The sequence below is a fragment of the Acanthochromis polyacanthus genome, chromosome 14 (assembly GCF_021347895.1).
Source record: "Acanthochromis polyacanthus isolate Apoly-LR-REF ecotype Palm Island chromosome 14, KAUST_Apoly_ChrSc, whole genome shotgun sequence".
NCBI lineage: Eukaryota > Metazoa > Chordata > Actinopteri > Pomacentridae > Acanthochromis > Acanthochromis polyacanthus.
In genome coordinates, this window is record NC_067126.1 from 11,517,821 (window position 1) to 11,530,647 (window position 12,827).

General features: G+C 38.7%; 1 protein-coding gene across 4 annotated transcripts in view; it reads left to right on the forward strand.

The window, feature by feature from the left end:
• ift88 (intraflagellar transport 88 homolog) overlaps window positions 1-12,827 on the forward strand; it is a 31,319-nt gene that overhangs the window by 8,612 nt on the left and 9,880 nt on the right. For all 4 annotated transcript variants that reach the window (XM_022216947.2, XM_022216948.2, XM_022216949.2 and 1 more), the window contains 10 exons: window positions 86-185; window positions 2,184-2,270; window positions 3,101-3,287; window positions 4,783-4,891; window positions 5,060-5,210; window positions 8,283-8,398; window positions 8,804-8,856; window positions 8,960-9,025; window positions 9,109-9,215; window positions 12,005-12,077. In XM_022216947.2, the coding sequence (XP_022072639.1) occupies window positions 86-185; window positions 2,184-2,270; window positions 3,101-3,287; window positions 4,783-4,891; window positions 5,060-5,210; window positions 8,283-8,398; window positions 8,804-8,856; window positions 8,960-9,025; window positions 9,109-9,215; window positions 12,005-12,077 (1,049 nt within the window). The remainder of the gene's footprint in view (window positions 1-85; window positions 186-2,183; window positions 2,271-3,100; window positions 3,288-4,782; window positions 4,892-5,059; window positions 5,211-8,282; window positions 8,399-8,803; window positions 8,857-8,959; window positions 9,026-9,108; window positions 9,216-12,004; window positions 12,078-12,827) is intronic.

Genomic DNA, 12,827 nt, shown 5'->3' on the forward strand with positions numbered 1-12,827 from the left:
CCATTTTTATTGACCCTCAAGTGATTCAATATGTTGGATAAAGGCTCCACATGTATGCTTTGTGTTTGTTTTTTGTTTTTTTAAGGTGCGTGGACATGGTGAAGAGCTCCCAGTACGTTGAGCTTGCCAACGATCTAGAGATCAACAAAGCCATCACCTACCTCCGACAGAAGGACTTCAACCAGGTCAGTGTGTTTGCTTCGACAACATAAAGGGCAATACCACGCAATCTGACATCTCACTCCTCTGATCTGTGCAGTTTAGGGCTATAATAGAGGCAGAACTACAACTTCCCTCTCAATTCTTGGTATTTTACTGTAAATTTCAATTGCAGAACTGAACAGGCCACTTTAATATTTTCTCTGTTTCCTGCACAAGTGTCTGTGGACCAGTGAGCAGGAGCTTTCTATATTTGCTGTGTAATAGAATTATTTGTTGTGTTAGAGTAGCAGTTACACATATAAGCTGTGAAAAGTGGTATTTCCCTGTGAACATATGCGACCTGTCTTTTGTTTTCCGTTTACATAGTTTTTAGTTTCCATCTTTTTTATGACATTATGTTTCCATTTGGCCAGTGTTGTTATTGTATGTCAGATTTCTCTTGCAAAGACTGTCTGAATAGAGCAGTATCACATTCAACATTTCCCCTTCTCATTGCCCTCCATTCTCTCTCCTGCTTTTTTGTTTCCTTCCCATCTGCATGCCTAAGGTTGAGGTATGTGTGTCTTCTGTTTCCATCTTCAGATTGTGTTGTTTTGTTTTGTTTCTTTCCCTCCTTGACATGTTCCTACTTAAGTGGGCCTTTTTCCCAATAATGGTGCTGCCAAGAGAAGTTGGAAAAGCAGTTGTTGGTTTAAAACCCACAGACCAGTGAGGAAAATCTGTGTGCAGAAAGGAAATTATAACCTTGGTTCCTTTCTTTACCAATAATAAACCAATGAGTTGTCAAGGAGATGCAGCTGCGTCAGTCGAGCCGCTCCGTTACAGGATTGATGACACTGAGCAGCTCCAGTGTCTCCAGTATTACCGTTATAGCTGCAGAAGCAAAGTGTTTTGTACTTAGACTTTACTTTTAATGCATGTGTGTGGTGCTTTTTCACTGTTTACTGATGGTGGTGTAACCTGCATCATCTGTGCAGCCGTAGTCTCGCTGGTGTTTAGTCAAAATGCTAAGTTTTACACTCTAATATTGTTGGAGAGATTTCCCAGTATATAATGAGTGCACTTACACTGACATAAAAACCAGTAAGATGGGTACAGTTTCATTTCAAAGACCCATCCATTATCTATGCACCGCTTAATCCTCATTAGGGTCATGAAGGGGCTAGAGTCTATCCCAGCTGACTTAGGGCGAAGGCAGGGGACACCCTGAACAGATCACCAATCCATCACAGGGCTACACATGGAGACAAACAAGCACACTCACCTTCATATCTATGGACAGTTTAGAATCATCAATTAACCTCAGCATGTTTTGGACTGTGGGAGGAAGGCAGAGTACCCGGAGAAAACGGATGCATGCACAGACAGGGAGAACATGCAAACTCCATGCAGAAAGATACCAGGCCAGGACACGAACCGAGGATCTTCTAGCTGTGAGGCGACAGTGCTAACCACCAATCCACTTTGCAGACCCATTTCAAAGATGTCTGATTTAAAAAAAAAAAAAAAAAATCATCATATTAACAGTTCAGATTTTTGCAACTGCAAAATGTTAAAAAAATATTGTAGTCCATTTTTTTCGTGGTTCAGAATCTATTTTGAAAAAGGCTGTAAATGTCTGTCAGAGTAGGATTAATTTTTAACTGAAAGGGCTTTACAGTCAGTATCACTAATTGTGAGTATTTCCAGTCAACACTTAGCTCTATTTATTTTGTACTTATGATGATTTCTTCCTTCTCTGTTTGTTAATTTCACTTTATATTTGATATATAGAAGATTTACTGATGGAGTCATCACTTACTGTAAATTATACTGAATGGAAGAAGCTTCATCATTACTTATATGGAACATTTAAAAAAGGAGTTTAAGGTAATAATATAGTAGTTTTTTTTATTTCTGTAGGTGTGTTATGTACTGGGAAAATCACCTTGTATTTTGTTATATTGTATAGCTGAGCTAATACACTACAGGAAGACCAGTGCCAAGTGTTACTCTGTAAGCATTTTATTTTGTGTTATCAGGCAGTGGAAACACTCAAGACATTTGAGAAGAAGGACAGCAGAGTGAAGAGCGCTGCAGCCACTAATCTCTCTTTCCTCTACTTTCTGGTAAGAGTCTCTTAATTACTAATTAATGTTAGACTATCAGATATCAAACCCAGATTTCTGGGTGTTATTTGCTCCTGTCACATTTTTTCCTTACTGTAAGCTCATTTTTCACTGCAGTTTAAAGTCTTGCACTTCTGTGGATGAATACAACCAAAACTAGCAGCCGAGAGAACTCAGATATGTCTTTTGTGCAGTGCAATACAGTAATAAATCTTTTTTTTTTAAAAAGGCTAAACAAAAGTTGAATTTCTTGGATTGTGTGTTTTACAAGCATTTAAACGATACCAATATTAGAAAAAAAAATCGAGTCTCCACAAGTATTTTTCACACTATTTTAACATCAACACAAACATTTTCTTCCAGCAGTGTGTATCTTAAATCAACTTGCTGCACTGTGCAGCATTTTTGAGCAATGCAGCATTTATTTTATTGATTAAATATGTTTTCTTTGCCTTTTTAAAATTCTCTTATATCCTCTCTGCTCTGTAAAAACTACCTGCAGTTCACCCAAAAAGTCACAGAAATGGCATTACGTGGCTGTTAGTCAAATCAGAATGTTTTAGGCTTTGTTTTACAGCATGTGATGCTAGTGGTTTGTTTTTAGCAAATTCTTGAATGACACAGGATTTTGATCAAATATCTTAAATTTGTTTATGATGGAACCATACGTCTCATATAATATGTTCGTGGACTGTCAGGAAATTGAAACTCTACAGCTTCTGGCTCTGATAAATGGTAATTTTGGCATTTCTTTGTCCAAACATCCCTTTCAGAGGCTTAAAGCTTGTGCTTCATTTTCTGTATCCTCTCTAACTTTTAATCTCTTACAGGAGAAGGACTATGACCAGGCTGACAGATACGCCGATCTCGCCATGAACGCCGATCGCTACAACCCCGCAGCGCTTATCAACAAGGGCAACACAGTGTTTGTCAAACAGGACTATGAAAAGGCTGCAGAGTTCTACAAAGAGGCACTGAGGAATGATTCCTCGTGCACTGAAGCCCTCTACAACCTGGGTAATGCCTGCTTCTATGACACAGCTTGACTTATAGCACAATAAAATTAACACCAATGTTCATTCATTCATTTATGATCATCATGGACACTCTAGGGATTGCAAGTTCATGTGCAAGAATGTTTAGGAAGTGTTTTAAAGAATGTAAACTTCACCTAAATGATGTGTTGACAGAAGCATCACAATTTTGTCCAACATGTTTCATCCGTCTGCTTTTATGATCTACGCAACACACTAGCGTCTGTTATGTGAGTTCAAACACAGAGTTGCTTCAGGTCATGTTGAGTCATTGCTGTGATGAGTGGCAGCTGTTATGAAGGCCAGAACTGGCTCAGAGTTGTACAGAACAGTGGTTTATATTTTTTCCTTTTTTTATTAGCAGGTTTAAATCACGTTGAAAGTTTTTTTCTGTACCAGCTTTGACTAGCAGAACTCACTGCACTCTGAACTGTGGTCTGCTAATATCAGCTGCTAGTGCTGTTTTATGCCAAACTCTAATGGCTGAAAAACAGTGAGCCCATGGATCCATCTAAATCTCCCCATGCAGCTCCATGAATGGGTGCGGCTGCAAAAGGATAATGTTGTGGAAATTCTACAAGGAGTAAATCCACAAAGAGCAAGTGTCCTTCTGAGTTATTTATTGCAGTTAAACAGACATAAGCTTTCGGGACTCATGCTTTCCTCAGACAAGAGCCAAAGGTAGAAAGTCACACTTGATACTTTAGGGGAATTTGTCTTCCATCAGAGGGAAAAAGGTGAATGTCAGTCTCTCATGGTCCTATCTATTAAACTAAGAAAGCACTTTAGTTATTTGTGGTCCTTTTGAGAGACAAGATAAGGCCTATGCACTTCTCAGGGTCAAGCTGGTCAAATGATACAAACAAGAAACCTTCACAAGACAGTGCACAGATAATATATATGAAAAATGAGAACAAATACCATGCCTAGTGTCGGCAGTAAAATATAGTAAAGCAGTAAAAACTAGGTTTTTCATCACAGATAATACAGTGCCAGGAAAGCAGGAAAAGCAGAATCTACTTGAATTTATAAAATGGTAACCTTGAAGGGCAGTCAGAGAGTGCAGAATCCAGCCATCCAAATGTACTATCTGTCAGTTTTAAAGAAAATAATACAGATTGGCCCCAAACTTTCGTGAGTGTTCTTTTGTCCTGGTTCCACCTTTCCATCAAGGTTCATTAAATTGTGCGTAAAAGTTTTTGCATAAACTTGCTGAAAGTTAAATAGACAAACAGGACTGGAAAGATGCAGTGTGATTAGTATACCTGTGTGAAAGTAAAGAATGTTCTGCAAGAATCTGCTCCATTAAGAATAAAAAAGGTTTGAGAGTACTTCAACATGTACATTTCACTAAAAAGAGTACTTAAGTAAATGTAAGTCTTTATTATTACTACTACTACTACTACTTGTGTGGGTCATTAATGTAGGTAGCCTGGCCATAGCTCTGAAATTGCCATTTTTTCATCATCTTGCTCCAGGTCTGACCTATAAGAGGCTGAATCGCCTGGGGGAGGCTCTGGACTGTTTCCTGAAGCTTCATGCCATTCTGAGGAACAGCGCCCAGGTCATGTACCAGCTGGCCCACCTGTATCCTACTGATAACAAGGGTGATGTGTTTATGAATGTGACTGCCTGTGTGTTTTTAATGGTATCAAAGAACTCTACATCTGTAGACTTTGCTGATAGATGTTTGAAACCTGCATGTCTGTTTATTGTCATATGAGCATCTATTGGTCTTTGACACTTTGGTTTCAGTTATGAGCTCCTGGAGGATCCCCAACAGGCGATCGAGTGGCTGATGCAGGTCATCAGTGTGACTCCCACCGACCCCCAGGCTCTGGCCAAACTGGGAGAGCTGCACGATGGTGAAGGAGACAAATCCCAGGCTTTCCAATACTACTATGAGGTGCTGAGATTGAATGTTTTTCTCATGTCGGGGAAATTTGTTCTATCATCTAACTCAGAAACCGCAAAACACTTTGCTGGGTTGTTGACAGATTTATTATCATATATGATATGGAGAATACAGAGTTCATCAAGATTCTCAACGGAGTGCAACTGAAGAGCTTTTATAATGAACAGTCAGTCAGAAATTCCTTTTCATTGGTTAGTGTACGTAGATGTAAATGTAACTCTGTTATTTGTTCCTTACCATAGAAGAACCAGAGTCCTTCACAAACACTTTTTAGGAGCTTAACAATATCATCTTTTGTGAACCTCAGACCTTTTGACCCTCGGGGACTTCTTCAACAACTGTGCTGACCTTCCAGAAAGTTACTCACAAAAATAATTCTTCAGCAAAGACACGTGCATAAATGGACACTTAGATAATAAATTATAGTCTAAGAGATCGTGATAGTTTTTTCTTTCACACTGTCTGCAGACTAATTGGTAAACTTTTCAGCTCTGAGGAAAATACTATTAAGCAGTATTAAATGTTGTTGAGCTTAAAGCATTTTTTGTGTCACAAAACTTGCTAGATCACCATAATAACTTATACTGCAAAACTAGCCTGCTCTAGGGGAGGTTCTGTTCAGAGTTTCAGGTTTAAGTGGACTGTATGAAGCATCTCCCTTTGACAAAGTAGATTCCTGAAAATTGTCTATGGGGAATACAGATTCTCAGCTGAGAGAATATGTTGTATCTGCAAACCTGTAGGTTGGTAATTTCACTGAATGAAGCTAAGCAGATACAGTAATGCACACTAAAACCTGCATGCACAAAAATGTGTTTCCATGTTTGGTTCTTATTTACTACCAAGTCTGTTTTACACTGCTAGTACTGCAGCTATACAGATTAGAAAATCAAGTACTTTTAAAAAAAAAATCACAGAAAATATTTAGTCAATAACATTAATTTCACTTTGATTTGGCTAAAAAACACTTATTCTCTTCATTATGGGACAAAGTCAGACCTAAATGCCACTTCTACATATATACACTGCTGAAAAAAATTAAAGGAACACTTCTTAATCTAAGTATTGCATCAAATCAGTGACACATGTGGGATACTGATCTGGTCAAGTAAGTAACTGAGGAGGTTTTTAGTCAGTTTCAGCTGCTTTGGTGTTCATAAAATTAACAACAGATGCACTAGAGGGGTAACAATGAGACAACCCCCAAAACAGGAATGAGTTTATCAGTGAAGGTTAATGACATTTTTTTTCTTCCTAATATTTTCTGACTGTTTTTCACTAGTTTTGCATTTGGCTAGGGTCAGAGTCACTTCTGGTAGAATGAGGCGATACCTGGACCCTACAGAGGTTCCACAGACAGTCCAACTCCTCCAGGATGGCACATCAGTACGTGCCATTACCAGAAGGTTTGCTGTGTTGCCCAGCACATTCTCAAGCGCATGGAGGAGGTTCCAGGAGACAGGCAGTTAGTCTGGGAGAGCTGGACAGGACTGTAGAAGGTCCTCAACCCATCAGCAGGACAGGTATCTGCTCCTTTGTGCAAGGAGGAACAGGATGAGCACTGCAATAGCTCTACAAAATGAGCTCCAGCAGACCACTGGTGTGACTGTCTCTGATCAAACAATCAGAAAGAGATTTAATGAGAGTGATCTGAGAACCTGACATCCTCTAGTGGGTCCTGTGCTCACTGCCTGACACCGTGGAGCTTGATTAGCATTTGCCATAGAACACAGGAATTGGCAGGTCCGCCAATGGTGCCCTGTGCTTTTCACAGATGAGAGCAGGTTCATCGTGAGCACATGTGACAGACATGGAAAGGTCTGGAGAAGCCGTGGAGAATGTTATGCTGCCTGTAACATTGTTCAGTGTGACCGGTTTGGTGGTGAATCAGTGATGGTCTGAGGAGGCATATCCATGGAGGGACGCACAGACCTCTACAGGCTGGACAACGGTATTCTGACTGTCATTAGGTATCAGGATGAAATCCTTGGATCCATTGTCAGACCCTACACTGGTGCAGTGGTCCTGGATTCCATGTGGTGCACGACAATGCCTGGCCTCATATGGCAAGAGGATGCAGGCACATCCTGGAGGATGAAGGAATTGACAGCTTTGACTGGCCCCAATACTCACCTGACCTAAATCCAATAGAACACCTTTGGAACATTATGTTTTGTTCCGTCCAACACCACCAGGTTGCTCCTCAGACTGTCCAGGAGCTCAGCGATGCCCTGATTCAGATCTGGAAGGAGATACCCCAGGACACCATCCCTGTCTCATTCGGAGCTTGTCCCGATATTGTCAGGCTGCATACAAGCATATGGAGGTCATACAAACTACTGAAGACCATTTTGAGTTGCTGCCAACGAATTTCATCAAGATGGACTAGCCTGTCACATCAGTTTTTCACTTTGATTTTGGAATGTCTTGAATTTAGCCCTCCTGGGGGGTTGATAATTTTAATGTCCATCAAACAATGTGGCATCTTTTCATTCCTAACACATTAACCAGTCCATATCAATGTAAATATCCAGTTTGTTTTTTCCCCGCATTGAAATATGTGTTTTCAAAGTGTTCCTTTAATTTTTTGAGCAGTGTGTATATCATAGATTTAGTTAAAATTTTAACAGCTTTAACATGCAGCTGTCACGTTGGGCAGTAAATAAATTTATATTTATTATATATTAACTTGCACATAATTTTCTACCAGTATTCCTCTCTTGCCTAATTTGTAGCAGCCCTTCATATTGTAAAATGTGTTTATATTCTTTGTGCCTCTCCATTCTAACAAAATGTTACTTTTGACTGAAGTCTTTAGTTTATTCTTGAGTAGAAGAAGAGTCACAGCGCGTTAAACATCCCCTTTTATGTGAATCTGAAGAAGAGAAGCTGGCTAACAAAAAAGTTGATAACTACTGTCGGAATACTCATCAGCTCTGACTGAGGTTTTTGGCTTTTGATGAGCTGGCTTACACATATGAAGCCCGGCTATGTTGAATTTGCTTATTAGTACACCTGTAAGGTTACCTGTAAATGCCCTGATGTTGTTGTGCTGCTGTTCAGTCCTTCAGGTACTTCCCCTCCAACATCGATGTGATTGAGTGGCTCGGGGCTTATTACATCGAGACACAGTTCTGTGAAAAGGCCATCCAGTACTTTGAAAGGGCAACACTCATACAGTAAGTAGCAGAGTAGGAGAATGTAAATGGACTGGTGCAAAATTGGCAATTCATATCCAAAACTTATTTGAGAGTTCTTTTCTTTTTTACTCTTATTTTAGACAATATATTTAAGTTCAAGGCAATTATCTTGAATATATATTAAATTTGTTTTCAGAATTCAGTACACATTGAAGAGGTGATAGAATACAATCAGAACTTCTGTATTTTTATGGTATTAGTGCTAAAAAAAAAGAAACGGCATTAGTTGCATTTCATTTTATTAGTTGAACCTGTCTTCCCTGCTTTTTAAAGATGTTATTGCACTACACAACAATTTGTACAATACAGTCTATAGTGGTTAAACACAAGGCTGTGAATTGTTTGATTTGGTTTTTATATTTTTATACTCTCTGTGTTCCTCAGACCCACCCAGGTGAAATGGCAGCTAATGGTAGCAAGCTGTTACAGAAGAAGTGGTAAGAATGACTTTTGTTTTTCACTTGACCTTTCATGACATTTAAAAAAAATCAGTGAACCGGCAGAGTGTGGTAAATGTTTTTCCTATTTTTGTCATTACAGGAAACTACCAAAAAGCTCTGGAAACTTACAAAGACATCCACCGCAAGTTTCCGGAAAACGTGGAATGTAATTCACCTCGTTGGTTGTGTCATTTTTAGCAGATGATCTAATGGTAAATGAAATAATAGAGTATGTGTGTCTGTGTCCAGGCCTGCGTTTCCTGGTGAGGCTGTGCACAGACATGGGATTGAAGGAAGTCCAAGATTACGCCACCAAGCTGAAGAAGGTGGAGAAGATGAAGGAGATCAGAGAACAGGTATGTTGTGTCTCTAATGCCTCTCAGACAACTATGTTAAAAGTAAATGGCTGAACTGAGAATGCACTCAAAGGTAAAATACGTATATTAACATACACAATTATCCAAGCTGAACTTTGTGGAGAAGATGAAGGAGGTCACAGAACTGTTGCTGTGTCTCTAGTGTCTATCAGAAATTTATAGCTACCTTTCAAATCAGCAGTTTGCAGCAATTCTGTGTAAATGAACAAAGATTTTACAGCTCTTTGTCTATTTCTACAATCTTGTTGTGATTCTGTTTGATGGTTTTTAAGAGTACTGATATCAACACTGGTTCGGGTATTTGGGAGCTTTTCCTGGACATAATCTTATACAAATGGGGCAAACAGGTAGAGAAAAGAGCCTTTTTATTAAAAGAAAATACAGTAAAGAAATGCAGAAACACTACAAAAATGAGAGTTGTTTAAAGTTTAAGAAGTTTTAAATGTGCAGCTGTCATGTTAAAAGTAAATGGCTGAATTGAGAATGCACTTAAAGGTAGAATACAATTAACCATCCAGAAGAAGGTGGAGAAGATGACTGAGATCAGAAAACAGGCATGTTGGGTCTCTAGTAGCTTTCAAAACAGCAGTTATCAGTGTTTCCACATAAATAAACACAGATTTTACAGCTGTCCATAGTCTATTTCTACAATCTCGTGCTGATTCTTCTTGATAGTTTTTGCAGTACCGACATCAGCACTGGTTCAGGTGTCTGGCCGCTTTTCCTGATATTATCTTAAGCACATAGGAGAAACATACAAAGAAATAGTATTTTCATTCAGGGAAATTCCAATAGAAAAAAGATACAAAGACACTGCAAAAATAGGAGCTAGCTACTAAAGATGGATATAGAAGCTATTAAAACTATTAATAAGGGCGAGCTGGCACAAATCTAATGCTCTGGCTTTAGATTACATTTGAATAGACCCTATTTCAGAAGCCTTGTTTATTGATATAAAGTTATGTTAAGGCACATCTAAGCAATTTCAACACAATGCTGCCTGCTTACTCTGCAGTCGTACATTACAGAACTTTCATAAATCATCTTTTTGTCACCTCAGTGGTGGCGTGGCGTTCTGTTTCTACAGCACGATGATTGAAAACATGCATGTATCCATTTTGCTGCAAAAGGTCTCAGTGGTCACTGTGTATCCAGAAATGCATGAAAACCAGCTGTTTTTCTCTTCTGCTGAGTTTCCATTATTCAGACCATCAGTGCTGACAGGAGAGCAGCTGCTATACAGCTGTTTAACACCTGGCTGACACTAATCCTGGGTTCTTTTAACAGCTTTAGTGTTTGCTGAATTGTTTGCAAGCCTGATGGTGATGCGGTTGTTTGGTGTCACCTGACAAATCTGGATGGATTAGATAAGTGGTTAGTGGTTTGAATATAACCACCCAGGGTGATTATTTCTTATTTTCTGCTGGTAGAAATGAAGCCTAAGGTTTCTTCATCAGTCTAGAAAAACTCAAGACATCTGTGTGTTTCTACGTTGGCAAGCAATATTTGCTGGTATCAGATTGGTCCACATTGCACTTTTCTAACACTGCTGAATGCACAATGAAGATATTAAATAAAATGGATCACCAATGATGCAACAGAATATAGTTTTAGGAATTTTGTGGTCCACAAAACGCTTTGTGCAACTCTCTCTCCCCAAGACCTCTGGTGAGTAAATTCAATGGAATTCCCTTTTAAGTGGGAAAATCCCTTTCAAGTGGGGATTTGCAGTCATTGGAATATTCATATAATAATCATATTTGTGATTTATGACCTTCACTCCTTCCATCTCTGACTAAACACTGGAAGGAAAAATCACCTAAAATCCCAAAATATTGCATAACTTAAAATAAATCCCAAAATGAAATTTTGTTATTGAAAGATGTAATACATAGTATCTAATGGTGTTGCTCAAACTTAAGTCCACACCCAAATTGTTTGACACACTTGTAAGGTGCAACTCTAGGTGTTTCGAGGTCAGGCAGTTTTTGAAGAGTAATGGAGATGTTTGGTTTTGTCCTGTGGAGATATTTATTAGAGCCAGGAACAGATTAAGAGGATGACTTTATCAAATCACAACCAGCTGCTCTTAAATCACAGACGTTGTTGGACCAGAGAAACAATCCTACAGAGAATGACAGAGTGACAGACACAGCCAGAGAGTTGACTCAATAATTAAATCCAAACTGGATGACGGTGGAAAAACAACAGACCCTGCTGATATAACTGCATAGTGTTGGAGATGACGAATGAGAGAAAGATTTAAAGTAAAAACAATTATATTAAATGCCATTAAATTTATGACCTTGCTCTGTCTGATGGTATGTTTATACCAAGTTTAGTTATTTTTCCATTGTAATTCATGTGTCCTTGTTGTTTTTTCCTAATTATGCCTTCATCTCTTCTTACTAGCTGTTCATGACTGGATTGTTTCTTACTTCTTTCAGGTTTAGTCCACACAAGCTGGAAACTTTACATGGCATTTTTATATGTATTAATGCCAAATTCTACATTGTATGTTTATTTAAATATTTCTGCTTAGCTTTTTATTACATGATAATAGTTTTTATGCCAAAAAATACGTAATTTATAAGGCAGGCTTTTGTTTGAAGAGCACATCAGAAATTTCATCTGATTGAAAACTTTGTGGCTTTTTAATTTGAACATCATTTACAGTTTTGTTTGCAATTTTACCTTTTTCGCCAATTTCACCACCATTTTTCCTAATCATCCTCTCCACCCTCCTCCGTCTTTCTCTTCTCCTGCAGAGGGTGAAGTCTGGACGGGAAGGCAGCGCTAGAGGTCGGAGAGAAGGCAGAGAGGGGAGCGCAGGGAGCGCTGGTGAGTCGATCACCAAAGACATAGAATATTTCTACTCCGGCTAGTCTGAAACCATATTTATTCTACAGCTATTGTCCACACTTTATTTTTGTTGTTGTTGTTGTTTTTGGATTTGAGATCTTTTAGAGTACCGACCCAACCCTTCAACATGTGGGGGTAACATCAGGTTTAGTGCATATAAAACGTATTCACCCCCCTTGTAAGTTTTCTAATTTTGTTACTTTTTGACACTGAAACATGGTCAATTTAGTTGACTTTACAAAAAACCCAATTTCATGTCAAAGGTACAACAGATTAGTACAAAGTAATGTAAACTAATTACAAACATAAAATGTAAAATAAGTGAAGTATTTACACTCTTCAAAGTGAGCCACTTAATTCAACACAGGAGCTGCTAGCCAATGCTAGAAGTCACAAAAATACTAAAATGAAAATCATTTGAGTGCACTGAATGTGTCTCAGTTGACTAAAGTATAAAGAGACCTGTAACTGGAAGGTCCAGTCACTGCTGAATCAGTACTCCTGGATATAAATGACACCATGAAGACAGAAGAAACCCTCAAGCAGCTCCAGGAAAATGGTATTGAAAAGCAAAAGTCAAAGGATCAGTCAAGACATTTCCAAGTCATTGATTATCTCTTTGAGTCCAGTTAAAGCCATAATTAAGAAATGGAGGAAATATGGTACATTTGTAAATCTGCCTAGAGCGGGTCATTCTCAAAAACGTAATGAATGTGCAAGAATAAGACT